This window comes from Biomphalaria glabrata, chromosome 17 (assembly GCF_947242115.1).
Source record: "Biomphalaria glabrata chromosome 17, xgBioGlab47.1, whole genome shotgun sequence".
NCBI classification, from domain to species: domain Eukaryota; kingdom Metazoa; phylum Mollusca; class Gastropoda; family Planorbidae; genus Biomphalaria; species Biomphalaria glabrata.
In genome coordinates this window covers 9078091-9099319 of record NC_074727.1, presented here as the reverse complement: position 1 = coordinate 9099319, position 21229 = coordinate 9078091, and the positions used below count along the sequence as shown (strand labels likewise).

General features: G+C 36.2%; 1 protein-coding gene across 2 annotated transcripts; it reads right to left on the bottom strand.

The window, feature by feature from the left end:
• Nucleotides 1-804: 804 nt before the first annotated feature.
• LOC106071794 (arginase-1-like) lies at nt 805-20417 on the bottom strand. Of its 2 annotated transcripts, none has more exons than XM_056016034.1 (10): nt 20219-20417; nt 16374-16469; nt 14387-14459; nt 12995-13104; nt 11706-11968; nt 6939-6995; nt 6711-6815; nt 4451-4527; nt 3670-3729; nt 805-1352 (listed from the first exon to the last, which is right to left on the bottom strand). In XM_056016034.1, the coding sequence occupies exons 2-10, from the start codon at nt 16440-16442 to the stop codon at nt 1213-1215; spliced, it is 954 nt and encodes a 317-aa protein (XP_055872009.1). In that variant the 5' UTR covers nt 16443-16469; nt 20219-20417; the 3' UTR covers nt 805-1212. The 2 variants fall into 2 exon arrangements, with proteins under 2 accessions (XP_055872009.1, XP_055872010.1); XM_056016035.1 differs by lacking the exon at nt 20219-20417 and adding an exon at nt 18888-19028.
• Nucleotides 20418-21229: the final 812 nt, after the last annotated feature.

Sequence of the window (21229 nt, the reverse complement as noted above, 5' to 3'; positions counted from 1 at the left end):
AATTAGAGCTGGGTGGACTCAGAGGTGCACTAAGGATCCCGAAATGAAAATTCCCAGTCTTGACCATGATTCGAACTCGTGACCCCCGGTTGGGTAGCCACTCAGCCATTACGTTTCCAATTATCACATTGACTTCTCCTATAATTACAAGTTCGAGTACTTTCCTTCCGTCATCTAACAAGGACATTTCAAATATTATGAGTTACTCTCGAATGTATGTTGGTTGGTTGGTTTTTGGTGGTACTGTTCAACAATAAGTTATTAATTTAGTTTGGAAATGTACCTTTATACCTTTATAATAAAATATAATAAAGAATTAATACATTTTTAAGATAAATTATAGGGATTATTGTATATGGTGTCAAACATTTTTACATTTCATAATATAATCTCTCGATACAACTGGCAGACATGTTTATTTTATGGCAATAGAATGTATAATTACTCAATAGTAAGACGCATAGAAGTTGGGTTGATTTAATTAGATATTTCCTTAGTGACGCGACAGTACATTAAAAAATTAGATCGGAGAAATGTTAGAGACAGATAATGGAAGACAAGAGGAAAGAACGCTTGTATGGATTCAAGGACGAGTACTGTGCCCTTCTTTCTGTAGGAAGATTTTGTGTTCTTAAAGTAGGATTAACTTATTTTATTTCATTCGTTTAGTTGGTTTTGGACATTAAAGAACTCGCATATTGCAATTAACAACATCTCAAGTAAACAGATTGCTCAACAACACCTTCACACAACTACCAACAACATAGGACTAATACTTTAGTTGTTTTTTTAAGGCCAAACAAGTTATATTTAATTCTGAAAATCAATTTTATTTCAAGTTAACAAGTAATGCTTAGGGTACAAAATTAGTACACTAATATTGAAATATACATGTTAGATAAAAAATATTTAGTTACAGAAACATCTGACTGCGGGCAATAAGAACTATCATTTTCACTTATCACTTAAAACCTTCCCAGACGTGAAAACTTTGTTTGTAGCTTCTTTTCCTGTAGCTGGTACCATTTCATTCGTACTGCGCTAGTCGAGTTCTGTTTGTGTAAATGTAAAACTTAAAGATCTAGAGAAATACTACAGGAAGCTTTTTTTTTTTATTTTAAAAATATATATCTTTTTTTTTGTCTCATGGAAACAAAAGTGGTCGCTTTTTTTGTTTCTTGTTCCCATGACGACCCCATGTAGGTGGCGTTGCTACTGTTTTATATAGTTGCCCTCACGACGTCTGCCGAAGAAGCTGGCGATGACGTCCATGGTGTTTTGGACAGTTTTCTGGGCGTGTTGTTCAGCGATCCTTGGATTCACCTCGGCCACATCCAGAACAGAAAGACGTCCTGTGAATTATTGTGTTTGATTTTTAACAACACAAATTAATTATCGACAGAAAAGACTTTACTAAGATTATAAAAAAAAAAATAGTAAATACATTTTAAAAAATGTAGGCTGTATGTTACATTGGCTGAGTGGTAAAGCGCTTGGCTTCTGAACCGACGGGTCCCGAGCATGGGCGCCCACAGGATTTTTTGCAGGGGGGTGCAGGTTGCCATTTATGGCTCAAAGTCGTAGCTTCAACTTTTTTTATTACAGAGAATATTAAAGAAAAGAAATTGGTGCCTCCCCCCTTGCAGGCGCCCATGGTCCCGAGTTCGAATCGTGGTGAAGACTGAGATTTTAAATTTCGGGATCTTTAGTTCTTGATGTGTTGATGTGTTGTGTTTAGCAGTGTTTACAGAAGGCCTGATTGGAGGAGAACGTAACAATATATATATATAGTAGGCCTACTACGTCATGCTAACGCTATCGTCCGCCTCTAACGCTGAAGGCCTAATTTTAGTTACAAAACATAACATCTTACGTAAGTACTGTGCTATTGGCCATTCAACCACATAAACCCGAAGTGTTCTCCACCTTAGCTTCTGGATTTGATACGCCCACAAAACGCTATGTAAAAGACATTTGTTCTTTGGGGCTGACATCAAGCGTGCAATCAAGGATGACGTGAAAATATGCCATCAGGATGATGAGGTCTATAGGCTCGTTTTAAATCCTATATTCGAGGTACTGGTCCTGAGCCTCAGCGTTCTTAATTCACTGAAGATGTTTTTGCATCATGTTGCACGGTTGGGTCGAATTGGTCAGGCATCTCAAGCATCTCAACTATCACTGACCGTTGTTTGGCGCATACATTTTCGCTGTTCTCCCACGAAATGCGCTGTTTTTTTTTTATTTATTTTTTTTTTTGGGGGGGGGGGGGGTTGGCAAGGTACTGTGTGGTTAAGCGCTTGGCTTTCGAACCTGGGATCCTGGTTCGAATCTCGGTGAAAACTTGGACTTTTAACTTGTGGATTTTTAGGGCGCCTCTGAGTCCACACAACTCTACCGAAACTGAACGCCGCTATTTCGAAACCGAAAATGTCATTTTAAAAGCTTACATGGTAATTGGTATCATATAGATGCCAGGAAATATTGAGCAATAAGTCCTAGTTTCCTAGAAATGGTCTGGTTTCGAACCTAACGGTGACAAGGGAACCTTCTATCTAGGCCGTTGAACGAACATTTTTTATGGCTGGGGGTCGCAACCTAGTTGAAAATTTTTTTAGGGGATCGCGAAGCTAAAAAGGTTGAGAACCGCTGCATTAAAGCTTAAAAATACTGGTTTTGAGGATATTTTGAGGGAACTTTTTAAATTATTTTTTTATCCGTTTTTGACAAAAGTGAATTTATTTGTTCACTTTGGTGTCATCCCCAAGTTCTCAACAAGTCAAGAGTCAGGGGCCAAGCGCAGTAGGCCCCTATTGGTCGTGATCCCAGGTTCATTGAACCCCTTCGCGCCATGGATGCTACGCCACTGATACTTAGTCATGAGTATGTAAGTTATAATGAGTAGTCTACCCGTGCGACATCATCTTGAACAAAGAGCATACCGGAAGGATATTATTAGGTTTAAAAAAAAATAAATGATGTCATTTTCTTGTTTACTTCAATCATTAGTTTAAAAATAATTTTTTTTTCCATCCTACTAAATAAGGATCTTTCAAAGGTCGTTTTGCAAGAAGTTTAACCATTTTTACAAAGCTTAAATCAACTCACGCTGTCTGTCTGTTGTTTTTTTTTTCTCTCCCCATTTCCCATTTTCGTATTAATTTAAAACTTCGCACAATTATTCATTAATACATGAATCAATAAAAAAAAATATTAATTTATTGTTGGTGATTAATTATTTTGTTTGATTTTAAAATATGGGACTTAATGAGCTACGTGGATATATACATGGATTTGACAAGTTTTTTCTCCCTCTTCCCATTCTCGGATCAAGTTGATTTTTTTGCATAATTATTCATAATCGATAATAATACATGAATCAATCGAAACATTAACCAATTAATTAATCATTTTTAATTTGCTTATATAGCTGAAAGGGAGATAAGCCCACTAATTTTCAAATAAATTACAGTACTTAACGGTTCCTTCCCTTAGATAACCTTTGTTTTAAATAGTATTCTTTTTTTTTTTCTATTGCCTGGTGTATTGAACAGATTGTAGAGACATACATAATTCAGTTATTGCCTATTATATATATATATATACATATACGAGTGCATCGAGGCGTATTATAGGATTGTATGTAATAGGTAAGAGAGTCATATTTACCTGTCTTTGAGATTGTCTCCGCAATGTAAAACATTTCTCTCAGTGTCAAACCACCGCTAACTTTAGAACATGAAAGAGCAATGAAGAACAGAATGTCAATTTATGATAAGCCGTTGACAGAGAGAGACGTTGGTGTGGACATGCTACTTCGAAAAAACTTATTTTTAAAAAGATAAAGTTCGCTTTAAAGTAATGTTTACCTAGTTGGTGACGTTAACAATCACTTGATCTAGAATGGTTGCAATGTTTGGTGGATCATTGAATTTTCGAAAAAGTTTGGTGGAGCATTGAATTTTCGAAAAAGTTTGGTAGATCATTGAATTTTCGAAAAGTTTGGTGGATCAATGAATAACTGAAAAGTTTGGTGGATCAATGAATAACTGAAAGGTTTGGTGGATCGATGAATAACTGAAAGGTTTGGTGGATCGATGAATAACTGAAAGGTTTGGTGGATCGATGAATATCTGAAATGTTTGGTGGATGTATATATAGTTCAAAAGTTTGGTGGTTGCTTTATTTGTCTCTTTAAAAAGTGTTTTTTTTTTCTTTCATTTATTTGTTTGTTGAATATTTAATTTTTTTTAAGGAGTTAAGCTTCAATAATGTATAACTGTATATCTACGGGGAACAAAGTTTGTATTCATTGTGAACCTAACCGTTATTTGTTACAATCAGAGTCAATATAAATCACTGCATTATAGGAGTCACAAATACCAACACGAAACAGAAAGAAAGTTTTATCTATAAACATACACATAGATTCAATATAAACTTCCTTCACCTGCAGTTCCAGTCGACGGTGTGTACTGCGGATCAACAGAGTCTATATCAAAGCTGACGTGGATGGGTGCCTTGTGCCTGAAACCACAAAACAAAGACATCACTATCTCGTTCATAGTAAAGAAGCTTCTGATACAATGTTGCCATTACGTTTGAAAAGGCCACACGTAGAAGTGTTTTGCTGAATCTACCCAGAGGCAACATTAGCTATAGCTTAGGGCCCCCACTGTTTTGGGGCCTTCGATTAAATGGTTCCAGGGATATCTTCAATCATTTTGAAAAAAAGGGCAAAGGTAAAATTATATTATGTTGATAACAAAGGGTCCCATATCTCAAAAAAGTCAACATTGTTAAGGTTGTTAAATTCATATTAGTTTTAAGATTATTTCGATAAAAAGTATTCAATTTTAAAACCTTGTTTCATAATTCAAAATGAATACAAACTATTTTGCTTTAATGGCGAATCCTTCATACTCTACAGTGCATAGAATTGACTCCAACTAATGTAAGGGCAGAGTGCATTGGGGCCAATTAGTGATGATTCGCTTGGCCACCGAACGAGGATGTTCCAATCACAGAGACGATTAAAATTTTCAAAATTGAGGATTTTTCTGAGTAGCTTTGGGGAATTAAGAATGACGTGTCGTTGTGGTGGCCACATGGCATTCTCGTTTAGTGTCGGCCTTAGAAACACATGAGCTTGTACTTCATTTCACCGAGAATGTAAATATACATTTTAAAAATCCAAAATATTTTATGAAATTTTTTTTTTAATTCCAAGAATATTATTTTAATCTATTTCAAATTGCTTATCCACATTTCTACATGTGGGTGGCAATTAGAGGTGGCAATTAGAGGTGGCAATTAGAGGTGGCAATTAGAGGCCTATAGTGATTTTTGAGCCAGTTCTGAACAGATTTTTGCTCTCTGCGCTCAGTCTCATGCTCAGTTTTATTGTTCCTTTATTTGCGTGATTCCGGCCTTGTAATGGACCTCATTCAACAATCGTAAATAAACACATTTAGCCACGTCATGATATTGATAAAACAATGAAAAATACGTATCACGTGACAGCCACTATGGATTACATAATTTGTATAGAAGATATATAAAATCACGTGGCTAAATGTTGTTTATTTAAGATTGGTGAATGAGGTCCATTGTACTATTTTTTCTCATTTGTTTTACTTCATTGACTGTCTTGGCTGCCAAACTGCTTATTTTGAAGCTTTATAAAGACTAGGATACAGAGTGCTGGACATGGGCCCAACTTCTTGGTCATCTGGTTTTAAATCAGACAGTTAGATAAACAAAAAACAGACTGATTTTGTTTTGCTGCAAACCTCTTTTACCTTCAACAAAAAAAAATGATCAGATGGACCTCTGGAGTTTTGGGGTTTTAGAGAAACCATTTCTTATAAAGGGAAAAAAAAAAGATTCCTTTTAAAGAAAATCCTGGAATACTTTCCATTAAAGTAAAAATTATTACCTTTTTGTAAGTATAGGTACTTTTATGAACTGACTGGCACAAGGTTAGTGGTTGAAAGGCTCTAAGCAAGAAGGGATATCCACATACAGGGGGCTGAAGGCAATGCACTGGGGGTTTTGTGTCTTCTCATGTGGCTGCTGAGACCTATGTGAGCCAGGAATGTACGGCTGCACACTGGTCAGGCTATTCCAGCAGTATCTTGTGCCAATTGCCTTGACTTTTTTCTCTAGCACTTTTCTTCGGCCAGCGCGATTTTTGCGCTAGTTTTCACAGCGCTACGCCATGATGCGGGAGTCTTCCTTCCTGCGGACATTGCTGCCCAACTTAACTGAGACTGCATCAAGGTTGTGTGGATGCTTTGCGGGCCCGCTCTTGTGATAACTTCAGTGTCAGGTAATGTGCCTTACCATTCAGTATTTATCTGAGGCAGAACATGTGGATGTGGCTCAGTTGTTGTTGTTGTTGTTTTCTTCATGCAATCTGTGTACTATTCACGTTTCTGAAGCATAGAGCATCGGGTGAGGATAACAGCCAGATGTAACCCTAGTTTATTACTAGTGTTAATGCCTCGTCTGTTCCAAGGTCTACCAAAGATGACCTAAAAATCCCAGTCTTCACCAGGATTCGAATTCGGTTGGTAAGGTGGAAGCTATGTCTCTGCACCATGCCTTCATTAAATATAACGATATAATATGGTTTCTAGTTTTAAAAGAGCTGTTAGCTACAGTGAATTTATTCAGAGACAACAAAAAGTTTGATAAAAAAGAATTACTTAGGGTCAACGTGCTCCAAAGCTTGTCTCAATGTCTCCACAATTCCAAGCTCATCGACTTCTTGCATTGAGAAACTTTTGATTCCTCGATCTTCGATAATTTTTCTAAAAAAAAATATTTTAAAAGCAATGAGAGTGTTAGATTTTTTTTTTTAGTTTTTGTCTGCGTTATGAAATGAAAGATTCTAGTCCTAATATTGGTGTCTATATCAGTATATCAGGTCATACCTCTCTCCAGGATCCACGTCTCTGAGTCCAATGTAGACAATTTGTTTAGCAGATATACTGAAATAAATATCAAAATATGAATAACAATGATAAGAATTTCTTAACATTGTGGTGAAAATGTAATTTAATTTTTTTTTAAATGATGACTGGAAGTTTCGGATGTTAAAGACATCTGCATCCTAGATTAAACCTCCCGCAGGATGACGGGGGATGGCAGCGGGCAGGATTTGAACATGGGACCAACGAGACAACCTAAAGACAATGCAGAGAGCATACCGCACGACCATATATCAACTCACTCTGTCTGTATGTCTGTCTGTCTGGTAAAAAAAGTGTATACACTTTATTTCTCCTACACCCAATCTTGGATTATGCTGAAATTTTGCATAATTATTTCTTTTACCTGACAACACAAGAATCAATTTTAAAAATTAATCAATTAGCTAATTAACTCATGGTAATTCAACATTTTGTTTGGTATGAAGGGAAAGAAATCGTACTTGACAGCTGTGGTGGTATAAGATGAATTATTCCATTTGAGGACTCTTGAACCCTGAGTGAATATTTTTTGTATGCAACTAAAAAAACGATCATATAAAAATCCCCTTTCTCCCCTCCCCTTTCCCAACTGGTCCAGGATTGAGAAAGTCCCGGGTATGCTATTCTGCCTCAACGTGGCACTCGGGTGGAAAAGATCATTTGAGGAAGTGATTACGCTAAATGAATAGCAAAACAAAACTCCTTTAGGAGTGTCCAAGGGAATTCGAGAGCTTTTCCATTGCACGGTGCGAGTTGAAGAGAGCTCCCACGTCCCTGTCGATAATTCATGCGCCGTTCCTCAATGGACCGTTACACTAATGGCGAGTCCTGCACGGTTAGCTTGGTACAACATAGGAAAATGGCCATGCATTTTAGTTCATGCGCCCGGAGTGCCAGATATATCGGAAATAGCAATGCTTTACATAGGTATTGACTTGGATCTCTTCCAGACAGAAGTGTTGTTAAGGCTATGCTTAGAGCTCGAAGAACCTTCGGCTCAGCTCTTTAGACAATCAAACGGATTGAGAAAGTTAAAAGCTAAAGTAAAACAATTAGTAAAAATGTTTCAAATTGCACACATGTATTATGTCTAGGTTGATAATAACTAAAACTACATTAAATAAACTGATCCAAACTAATTGATACAGTTACACTAAATATAAGTGGGTTTGTTTTTGTTTTTTTTTTTTCTAAATCTATTTCATTGCCTTTTATATCTCTTAACTTATAAATTACAGACGCTACAACATAAGAGAAGATGACTGCGTCCTACGCATTTCATGTGTCAGTCATGCATGTTAATCATCCTCTTCAACAATGCTACCCATTCTATGCTCTAACGGCAACAGGGAAGAAGGAACACTTCTACGAATTCGTCCTAGCAAGAAGAATAAGAAACGTGTCTTTGTTTTTGTGTTTCTGAGTATTTTATTAGGTTTTGTTTTTCCTTTTTGTAAATTACGGTTCAATGCATCTTTTATTTTTATTCTTCTGTCCTGAAGTGTCTCTAAATTTTGTGATTTTACTAATGGTATTACTCTAATCAAATGAGTATATAATTTTCGAATGTAATTAATTTCTTTATCTTTTTTTATTTAATTCTTTCCTTCTTTCTATCATTCTTTTCTGCCAAAAAAAAAAAAGATAAATCGACCTGTTCAATTTTAAATGATTCATGAATAAAAGTAATTCTATCACACACACACGCAGAGAAATGCTACAAATAATTTTTAAAATGCACAATATTTTGTTCACCTAATTATTTAGTAGGACTGTACTATGACTGTACTATTGTATCGAAGCATAAGTCCCATTGCAGTAATGGGAGCAGCGCTTGAATACATTCGTTACGCTTGGTTGATAAATAGCTCTATTAATTTTTTTTAAATAATAATTTCGTCGGTTGACTGAATGCCGTTGGCTTTTCCAGTTTATACATTTGTGACAAAGTGCATCTATTGACAGGTATAGGAGTTAGAAAAAAAAAAAGTACCATGTACCGTGTAGTACAGTGTTTCTCAAACTGTGGTCCGCGGACTCCAACGGGTCCGCAATACGTCCAAAGAGGATAAGCAGAAAAATGAAAATTGTGTACGATTAAAATAACTTCTTCGCTGAAAACTAGTTTATCCGGATAGTTTGAATACTCACTACTGATAAATATGTTGATTAGGCACTATGGAACTAACTATTCTATGACGACCTAAACCAACGATTTTAAAACATTTTTCACTTGGATATTCCCGACTGGGTATTGAATCCTAATGCACGTGAACAAACTCAGATCACAATCACAGATGAATCCATAGGCTTACTGAAATATCCCAAAACGAGGAAACAATATTTGAACAAGGAGACCACAAATTCTAGTTACAAAAAAAAACATGTTCCCAATTTATATCCTGCATTATGGGACATTGTACAGGAGTAGTTTGCAGCTTTCCCTTCTTCGTATTCAGTAGAACGTGGATCAATTACCGTAATGATCCTAATCACAAATACAAGAAATCGACTCGACATTCGCGCTCGTTGAGCTGGGCAGAACTACACTCATTCAATCTCATCTCCCTCATTAGTTTTTAGGTTATTTTTTTCCTAGATAGCTGGAGTTTCTTTGTGGAGTTTAATAGTAGCCCAGGATGCGCGGTGGCTGAGCGGTAAAGTGCTTGGCTTCCGAACCGGGGACCGGGGTTCGAGTCCTGGTGAAGACTGGGATTTTTAATTTCGGGATCTTCGGGCGCCTCTGAGTCCACCCAGCTCTAATGGGTACCTGACATTAGTTAGGGAAAAGTAAAGGCGGTTGGTCGTTGTGCTGGCCACATGACACCCTTGTTAACCGTAGGCCACAGAAACAGATGACCTTTACATCATCTGCCCTATAGACCACAAGGTCTGAAAGGGGAACTTTTTTTTTAAGCCCTTGAGCCATGTGAGAAAAGAACCTGACAATCCCCACAAACACTTCTTTTTTCAAAATTATTATAATATTTTTTTAAAGATTTGTTACTTATAGAATATGCATCTATGTAGCTCTTTCACTCAGGGGCCTGTGTGCAATTCTTGAGTGTATGAAGGGGATCCCCGGGTCAAAAACGGTTTAAGAACATCTGGTGTAGTATACAAGTACGTAATGAATGCCTATGTCTTGATATAAGTCGTGTCAGCGTTTTCCTTTCTATATATGAATAAAGAAATCGATTCTTCACATCAGGTGAAATTAGAAACACCTCCGCTATGCTGACCTCGTTTAATAACTTGAAGCTGTGTTCGAGTCCTGACCTGGTTCAGTAAATAGGGCATGAAGAGTGGGCGTGAATGTTGATTCACAGCTTTGTTTTTATAACTATCTTTTCTATCTATATCTAGTATATCTGGGATCGTGTATCTACATATTTGTTATTGAAAGACAAGAGACGGAGATAGAGAATACTGATTGAATAAGAAACAAGTTTAAAAAAATGTTTGAAAAAAACAAACAAAGCTTCTATTAAGCTAAATTGTATCCATTACATCAGTCATGTAATTGTATCAATTAGTTTGAATCAGTCATGTAATTAAATTTGTAATAGATCTAGACTAACAATAATACATTTGTGCGATTAGAAATATTTTTAACAATTATATTTGTCTTTCTTAATGCGCCATGATCATGTAACTTGTCAAGGGAACTAATTCAACTTATACCACTACATCTGTCAAGCACGATTTCGTTCCCTTGTTCGTTACTAAACAAAATATATAATTACCAATTGCTAATTAAGTAATTGGTTAATTTTTACTATTGATTCTTATCTTATCTTATATGATACAGACGTTACTTCAAAAAAGAAGATGATTACGTCCTACGCGTCATGCATTCAGTCATGCATATTAACCAATGACCTGAATTCTGTCAAGTCACTGGTTTTCCTGGCTAGCTCAGGCAACCCATTCCATGTTCTAATAGAGCATTTGTACAAATTTATCTAAACACATGGAACGAGGCATATGCCTTTATCTTTGTGTCTTTCTGAGTATTTTATTAGGTTTTGTTTTTGTATTTGAAGATTATGGTTCAGTGTTTTATGTATAATTGCTACTTTACTTTTGAGCCTTCTGTCCTGAAGGCTTTCTAAATTTAGTGATTTTACTAAAGGTGTTACTCTAGTCATATGTGAATATTCGTTTGTTATGAATCTCACTGCTCTATTTTGTGTCTGTTCCAGTTTCATAATGTTTTCTTGAATTGAGGGATCCCAAAGAGAGGATGCATATTCTATTATTGGCCTAACCAAGGTTAAATAACATTTTAGTTTTATGTTATTATTTGATTTATAGAAATTTCTTTTAATAAACCCTAATGCTTTCTTTGATTTTTTGAAAATTTCATCAATATGGGGATTCCATGACAGTTTTTCATTTATTATAACACCTAGGTATTTGCGTTTTTAGTCTGTGTTACTGGTTTGCCATGGATAAGATAAGTGGCATTAATTTGTTTTAGTTTTTTTGTTGACTCTTAATAACTGATAACACAAACTCTCTTTGTAATCTTGTTAATTTTATTTTGTTACTTGTTTTTTAGGACAGTGGAATCCGGCTAATCGGGCCAAATCGGAACCCGATCGTTGGTTCTAATTACCGAATTGAACTGTATAATAGGATTTGTTTCGCTACTTTCGTATTCGGTCCGAATAAGCGGCTGGTTCAATTAACCAGACTCCATTTTGGTCTCTAGACTGAACTCACCAGGGCTTGCACCATGGCATGACGTCTCCGGGAATCTCCTTTTCAAGCTCCTTCACCACAAACGACAGCGGCATCCCGTGCATGTTGTGGGTTGTTGAGGTATTAGGCGTGTTGATGTCTGCGTGGGCGTCTATCCAGATGACTACCAGATGCGGTTCTACTTTAGCATGCCCTTGTATCGAACCGATCCCTAGGCTATGGTCTCCTCCTATGACAACGGCTGTCTGCTTCTTAGCGACTGTTTCAGCGACTTTCTTGGAGAGCTTCAATGATACAAGTTTTAATGTGATATAATCATCTTTAACAAAAAAAAATAATAATAACAATGTGTACCACTTTCAGATCTATAGGGCAGATGAGGTTAAGGTCATCTGTTTCTTAGGGCAATGGTTAACGAGCAGGGTGTCGTGTGTCCAGCACAATGACCAACTGCTTTTACTTTCCCCAACTTAAGTCAACCCCTTAAATATCCCGAAATTCAAAATCCCAATCTTCACTGAAGATTTAAACCAAGAAACCCAGGTTCGGAACTCAAGCTCTTAACGACTCAGCGACTGTGCTCCCTAATAACTATTTGGTAAATTCTAATATTCCAATAAAGAAAAAAAAAGGTAAACAGCAAGCTTCGACTAACACATTATCCGCAGAGGCAATGCCTACATCAATAGAACTAATTACAGGAAAAATATAGAGACCGAAAATCCAGTTGCTATGTGCAACAGAAAAATAATCTCAGGCCTCAGGTAAGACTTTAATTATTAATAATTACCAAAGCTTGTTTGTATACGCCAGGTAACAAAACATATACTTTAATTTAATCTGCCTCTATAACTTAAACTCTCGAAAGAGAAAGCTGGAGAGTTCTTACAAAGGCCACAGGATACAAATTTGAGACCTAAATAATACCAACAGCCAAAGCTAAATAAAGGGATGTAACAACTGAGACAGATTAGTTACATAGTTATATGTATGTATATATGGTAAGCGTGGTCGAGAGGCTAAGTACTCTTGAACTTGGCTTGGCTTGACTACCTATGACTCGACACCTGACTCGAGCAGAGTTGTGTTTACTGAGTGCCTAAAGGCAGTACGGAAAGCCTTCTCCCAGAGACCCCCTCCACCCACTGGTCCACTAATGAAATTGGACCAAAGCGCTCTGAGCATGCTATAAGCACAAAAGTAGCGCTAAATAGAAGCCATAATTCCACTTTATCTGAACTGGAAGACTAGCTTTATTATAATCTATTTATTCATGACACCAGACCACACTTCCATGGCTCGAAACTTACCTTTTGATTGACGTCACTAACAGAGAGATTATTTTTAGTCTTTGGGCAGTTAGACTTGCCGAGTAAATTCTTGTCAACCAAAATATCATGATGGTCTTCAACAGTGTGGCCTGGAAATATAGAATCGCTAGAATACAAAGTGATACATTTTTAAAAGACCTTTTTTTTTTAAGTATAAAACAAAATAATTACATTGCGCTCATTTCGCAAAATAAAAGTTGATGAACGTCGATTCCAGTTTAGTGAAAATAATTTAAAGTTGCGCGTGTCATAATGGAAGAGCTTCAAGACATCGATCACAAAAACAAACGGACGCAGAACAACTTTTTTTGTTCGCTTAGCAATTAAAACACTTCAACCTTCTGATGTAAACTTGAAATGTACTGCTGGAGTGAAACTGGTGTTTCTTTACCGTTAGCTTTCGCTGAAATGTTTTGCTGTGTATAATTTAAAAATCATTATGCAAATTTCCTTAAGTGTAATAAAGATTATGTTTTAAATTCTCTGGTGCTGCCAGGATCGAGATTTATTACAGAATGAAACATGGCAGATAATCCCACTTTAATAAAACTCACGGATATAAATATTCTTAAGCTAAGGCAGGTCTGTAGCAGTATGGCACTCTTACAGGTAATGCAAATATTCATAAGAATGTTCTGGATCACGAAGATGTCTGCCAGATAATGTTCACGGTTATCACACAAAAACACCGAGCGACATATATGGCCGACAAAGTAGCGCGAAATTTCTCGACAAAATTGGGCGACACTAAATATGCCAGAATTTATGAATGATATATCATCAGTTCCGGATTTTAATAAGTGTAGTTCCTCGGGCAGGATTTTTGCAAAGGCGCCTGGACAGAAGAAAGAACAGAGACATGACTACACAGTCCAACAAGTCCACGCCCTTCCATAAGAGGGGCCGTCATCGTTGTTCCGTTGGCTGGATTGGTTGCCCTTGCACGGTATCGTAAATGTTACAGTATAGCAACATGAGATTCTTCTACTTTAATAGTTCTTAAAATGAGTTCTAATTGTTACCGAAATTTCATGCTGCCGAATGGTAGTAATAATCGGCACTGACCTAGGCATTGTAGTTTACTGTATTTAAGTGAAGCTCATATGGTGTTAAACAAACTTCCTTTAGGAGTTGTTCATACTAAAGCTTATTCTCAGTTATCTACTCTTTTGTTTCAATTCTGAGTTCATTCTTCAGTGCCAAAAAGAGCACAAACTTTTTATTTGTTTATAGAAATGTTTATTTTTATTAATACTTTCGCATTCTGTACTCAGTACACACACACACACACACAAACTTGCCAATTATGAATTTGTCATCTATTTAATGAAAATCTTCAATACAACAAACAAAAAAAAAACAACATCTGACCTAGTTTTTCAAGCGTAGCAACAACACCAGCATCTCTCAGACATTTGGGTCCATCTTCTGTACCAGCTTTGGGCTACAAATATAATTAAGCTTTAGATGGAGGTTTGTAGAAATTAATAATGCCTTAAATATGGTGAGTAAATACCTAGATAATTAAACCTATAATACCAAGCATTGCATGGGTGATTTTGGTAGATACTCATTCATCTAGAATTCAGATGTTGGCTATGTGGTGTGCTACAGGCTTACATATGAATATGAGTAGTATTGTAAAAACTGTCTTTCAGACTCTCTCTCTCTCTTTCTTTTCATCGGGGCTCGCAAAGACCTTCCTGCAGGGAACAATAGAAGTTAAGGAAGAAGAAGCAGACAGAGAAATCGAAGGGAAGACAACATCAGGGAATGAAAGACTCCAGTCAAGGACAAAGTCAGAGAGGGATTATTGATGTCCCTACGGCCTAGCAGAATATGGAATTGGTGAACATGAGGGTAATGCTCCAGACCCTTCGCTTCTCTCCCTTTATTGTTACTAAAGAAAGATTGATCTCAACCAATAAGTAAAAAAGATGGACAAATTTTAAAGGGTGTGTTCGGTCAGGCTGTGTCAATGAAGTGTAACAGATAAATGGAGCTCCCCTTTCAGACCTTGTGATCTATGGGGCAATGAGGTGATGGTCATTTATTTCTTAGGCCTACGGTTAACGAGCATAGTGTCATGTGGCCAGCACATCGACCAACCGCTTTTACTTTCCCCAACCACCGCGCCATCAATATTCACAGTACATAACTTTTGTAAACCACAGAGTGAAAGAGAATGAGTGATTGAGAGAGAGAGAGTGAGAGAGAGAGAGAGAAAAGATCGAATGAGAGTGAATGTTCGTGACAGAAAGAAAGAGGATGAAAAGAAAGAGTCGAAACTTAAAGCCGAGAAAAAGAGAACGAGAGAGGGGGAGAAACAGAGGGAGGAGACCTTGGAAGAGACATAAAACTTAAAGAAACAAAGAGATAGGTAAAGAGAGAGACAATGGGGGAGAAGAATGAATATCAACTATCTCTAACCTTGAAAACAAAACTAAACAATTTCTGAAGCACACGAGTTTAAGTTAAGAGTCGAAACTCTATGACACAAAAAGCCTAGCGGGCAATATACGTGGAAGTAAACTTTAAAAATAAATATACACGTCACAACTTTGTTGATTGATACCATGAGAATTTTTAAAAAAATACGATAATTATTTTTTAATACAATTGAAATTTTAAAAAAATGGGCAAGATTTAACCTGCATGCATACCCCAAACAGTGCTTATCAGCCCTAAATAGTGTAGACATGTCCTAAATAGTGCTTAGAAGTCCTAAATAGTGTAGACATGTCCTAAATAGTGCTTAGAAGTCCTAAATAGTGTAGACATGTCCTAAATAGTGCTTAGAAGTCCTAAATAGTGTAGACATGTCCTAAATAGTGCTTAGAAGTCCTAAATAGTGTAGACATGTCCTAAATAGTGCTTAGAAGTCCTAAATAGTGTAGACATGTCCTGAATATTCCTTCTCCACTAGAGCTGTTAGAGCATGGAATGGGTTGCCTGAGCTAGCCAGGAAAACCAGTGACTTGGCAGAATTTAAGTCATTGGTTAATATGCATGACTAAATGCATGGCGAGTAGGACGTAATCATATTCTTTTTTGTAGTAACGTCTGTATTATATAAGATAAGATAAGATAGTGCTTAGAAGTCCTAAATTGTTTGGACGTGTCTTAAATAGTGCTTACTAGTCCTAACTAGTGCAGGCATGCCCTAAACAGTGCTTGCAAGTCCTATATATTGCTTGCATGTCCTAAATAGTGCAGAAATATTCTATTTAGTACTGCTTGCATGTCTTGCACAAGTCAATGCACAGTGAAGTATAAACTATAACCGTTTTACTTATGCCAGTTATAAACATGTACTAAAAGAGAAGCTGATACTATGAGATTCTCCTGTTCTTTGTACCTGTCCGTCACTAAATGGGACACCTATGATACCGACAGTCTTTCTGTGTGTAGCCATAGTTCCTGACATCTAGCTTTCAGACTTAAGACAGCAACCCTGTATGTGAAAAGACACAGTAAATAAATCAACTAATGCTCTTGCCTATAGTAAGTATGTCTTAAGCTGATGAAAAAAAAAAGTTGAATCAAAATGGATTCAATGTTAATGTTCGAAAAAATTGACTAAGTTAACTTCTCTTTGTTCCTTTACTCTGGCTTACTCGTTCTCCCAAAAACCGGTTTTGAAGGATTGGTTTTCGTGCCAACTTTAAAACAAATTAACGAGAAATAACAATTCGGGTTCATTTACCGTAGTGCTCCTCAATCTTTTAGTTGGGACAAAACAAGAAGGGCTTTTTAAAATATTTCGGAAGAAATTTAGATATGTTCTGACTTGAGAAAGACGATAGAATCGCTTTGACGAAAACGTATTGAAATGTCTTCTAAATCTGCCACTTATTTAATTAAGAAGATTTTAACAGATTTTTATCCTGGTTCTGAAATTTTCCTGTTAAAATATACCAAACGCACTGACGTGTATTTGAAATGATAAATGATGACAAATTTGAATGCGTATCTGGACTCATTTTGAAACAAATACACGTCTTCTATCGAAATTAGGAATTCTTCTATACTTGATTTTAGGATACTTGATTTTAGGATATATGATTTTACAATAAACGCTAATTTCCTCCCTGCGGGAGGTTTGGATAAGGAAATAGATTTATCTTCAACTCTGAAGGAACATCTAAAACATTTTACAAATTAGGCTAAATTTCGAAGTGTAATTCTGTTTCTGAGTGCACTAGCCTATAAATTTAAAATGTAGAATGATATCCGGGTGTTGCTCATTTGTTTTTCAAGTAACGTTGAAGTCTCGCCACTGTTTTAAACTGAAAGTCGAATGTCTCCTTCGTGTTGAGATCACCTTAAGCCACAAAAGTAAGAGCTTAGATAAGTTGATTATGCTGTGCGAAATGTGCCAAATAATAATAATAATAATAAAATATATTTTAAAAAAACATAGGTTATTAACAATTCTTTTTGTACGCCGGATACACCAAATAGCCAACTATTTTGAGATATACCGATTTGAGATGTGCCTCCCTTATCGGCTGTTAGCACCCCCCTTGGGGGATCTCGCCCCAAAGGTTGAGAATCAATGGCTTAATTTACTGATTACACTTCTCATACGCAAACACACATTTTAACGTTGTTTTTTTTTCTGATGACGAAATATTTGTGTTTTATTATGTTTGTGCAGTCTGTCTGTCAGTCTTAATCGATTATATCTATAATGTTCCATACAGTTTCATCAGTGGACCAAGAATACGTGGCAATGCAAAGAGAGAAGAGAACACTTTGGCACACAAGAGTTCTTTATTTCCTCTTTACAGATTGTGTTCTCTGGCTCATTGGTTAACTCTTTCTCTCCGTAATTATTTACCACATTCTGGTAGAATCAACGTTGGTTTCGTCCGTTAGGAGAGAAAGAGTTAATGGATGGGTACAGTTGTGTTGCGATTTTGTTGTGAATTCATTTGTATCTGATTCTGTTAGTGCGTCTGTCTGTCCGTCTGTCTGTCTGGCGGTATACAAAGTACGTTCTTTTTACAAGCTTATATCAACTCTGTGTGTCTGTCCGTCTGTCTGTCTGACGGTATACAAAGTCCGTTCTTTTTACAGAGCTTATATCAACTCTGTGTGTCTGTCCGTCTGTCTGTCTGACGGTATACAAAGTCCATTCTTTTTACAAAGCTTATATCAACAAAAAAAAATCAACAAAAACGTCTAAAAACATTTTTTCTAGTTTTTATAATTTATTGTCAAAGTGTTCTGGGCATAAATAAAAAGTTTTTTTTTTATTACTCATAATGACCTTATATAAATAATTAGAGAGAGAGAGAATGATGGGTTAGGGATAGATAGATAGATAGATTAGATAGATAGATAGATAGATAGATAGATAGATAGATAGATAGATAGATAGATAGATAGATAGATAGATAGATAGATAGATAGATAGATAGATAGATAGATAGATAGATAGATAGATAGATAGATAGATAGATAGATAGATAGATAGATAGATAGACAGACAGACAGACAGACAGACAGACAGTTAGACAGACAGACAGAGACAGATAGATAGATAGACAGACAGACAGACAGATAGATAGATAGATAGATAGATAGATAGATAGATAGATAGATAGATAGATAGATAGATAGATAGATAGATAGATAGATAGATAGATAGATAGATAGACAGACAGACAGACAGACAGACAGACAGTTAGACAGACAGACAGACAGACAGACAGATAGATAGAAAGACAGACAGACAGATAGATAGATAGATAGATAGATAGATAGATAGATAGATAGATAGATAGATAGATAGATAGATAGATAGATAGATAGATAGATAGATAGATAGATAGATAGATAGATAGATTTTAGATATGCTACTTACATCATACAGTCAACAACATGGAGATGATATAATTCAACACATCTGTTTTGAAGGCTTAGGAAAAACATTTTGTTTAAATCTGGCATTTCAAAACCAACAATCGATTCTAGAAGTATTTCTTTTGGGAGTGACACCAGCTCTCGATTAAAACACAAAAAGTCACGGTGTCCACGAATTCGGTTCACAGAACATCAATGAAATCATTGGAAGAAGTTGAATATGTATTAGGTCATCCAAAGTTGGCAGTCGTGTGTGACGAGAGGATTGGGGTAAGTCCGTAAACTCGAGCTAGATCCGACATTTCTTATTCAATTGGTTTGTATGCATATAGAACTCTGTGACCCTTCAACCCCGAAACTGGGTCCTTTTATTGGTCTCTGTTGTTGATGTTGTTGTTTTTTTTTTTGGCATTGGAGGGTTATCGCTCAAACAGTTTAGAGTTTAGATAAACTTTACATGTCAGTTTGTGTTGGTGTATTGATCTACATACATTGTGTTTAAAGAATTTTCGTAACAAAACATATATATATAAAGCTTCTATCGTGTATGCACCAATGAGGAACTGCTTGTCTTTTGTGTTGCCTTGTATTGTTTTCCTATCCAAATGTCAAACAAGTAATTTGAAATCAATACAATAGAAAAAATATTGCTCTAATGCAAGACAAGATCGCTTTATACATACATACATATAATGTTCCCAACATACTTTTCTTTTAAAATCGATACAAATAGTTCATGATCATTTCCACTGTTCATTGTAATAGACCCGCCGCTGTTCATCAATTATAAACTCATCGTGGCAGATGTAGGAGCATAAAGCCAGTAGTCAGAACCAGATCAATTTCTAATGTTTATCATCAAAGAACCAAGATCTCAGATTTCTGAATGATCGTAAAACCAGAATTGTTCCTAGTTCCTCTCTTAGTTCACCGGAGCCAAAAGTTTTACTTTACATTGTAGAGCGGATAATGTGAAGTCCAACCGACTACATTCTTTTTTTTTATTATTATTATTGAGCGAGTATCATGTTTTAATTTTATTAGTTCTTGCGATCTTAGAAAAATATACATTTATGTAGTTGATACTCAAAACTATAATAAAAGAGTATGTTTCATAATTACGAAGTCATCATTTCGAGATACAAAATCAAGTTACATTTCATAAAATATCAATGAAGTTACATTTCAATAATTTAGGGTTACTTTTTACAATTAAAGAAACTTCATTTGGCATGTCCTTCATATTTTGGTGATGATACATCTATACAATATAGAATTATTATTTTGCAGTCGATAGTAAATAATTTTTGTTTAATTTTAAACTATCCTTACCTGTACCAAATTGTTTTAGTGTCTGACGCTGCTCTGTGGCCGTAACCTTAGAAGAATCTTAACGATATAAAACCTTTTGGAAAATTTCTTGACAGAAATGATGTCTCTAAAGAGCAACAAAGTCAAATGCACCGCGTCTGTCTTGAATACTGCAAAGAACTCGTTCTGTCTCCGTGCGGTATCAAACTCTGAGCTTTCATTTCGGCGTTATTTATACGTTTGTAGAGAACACAATAAGCTAACAGACGCTCAACTTCTCAGAAAGATCATTTCTATAAATAAAGCTTGTCATGTATTGGTCACAATTGACTATAAGAAGAAATAAAATATTTGCCATTGGCGTTTTTTTTAAGCTCTTTTAGTATTTTTGTCCCATTGCTTATCTTAGAATAAAAGATTTTATTTTGGGGAAATTTTTACAAACCTCCTATCAACTTTATCTGTCTGGTACAAAATTTGAACAAGCAATTTAAGTTTCTACCTCCCATTTTCAAATGAAGTTGAAAACCAGGGGCAGGCTGGCTATGTGGGCATTCGGGCAAATTATTCGTATGGCACCACATGGGCCGGTGGGTCTGCCACTTAGTTATTCGACGTATGTGCCGCTTTTAATGCGGTATGGCTCATACGCGAGTTTTATATTGTCTTATTAAAATGGTTCACGGAGAGTTGTGACTGGTTCTTGCCTTTTATAAACCTTACATTGTAAAACAAGGACAACACGTTTCCTGCAATATTGTTATAGCCCACAGCCGTAGACCATTAGAAATTGTCAGCCTACAGCCGTAGACCACTAGAAATTGTCAGCCTACAGCCGTAGACCATTGGAAATTATTATAGCCTACAGCCGTAGACCACTAGAAATTGTCAGCCTACAGCCGTAGACCATTAGAAATTGTTATAGCCTACAGCCGTGGACCATTAAAAATTGTTATAGCCTACAGCCGTGGACCATTAGAAATTGTCAGCCTACAGCCGTAGACCATTAGAAATTGTCAGCCTACAGCCGTG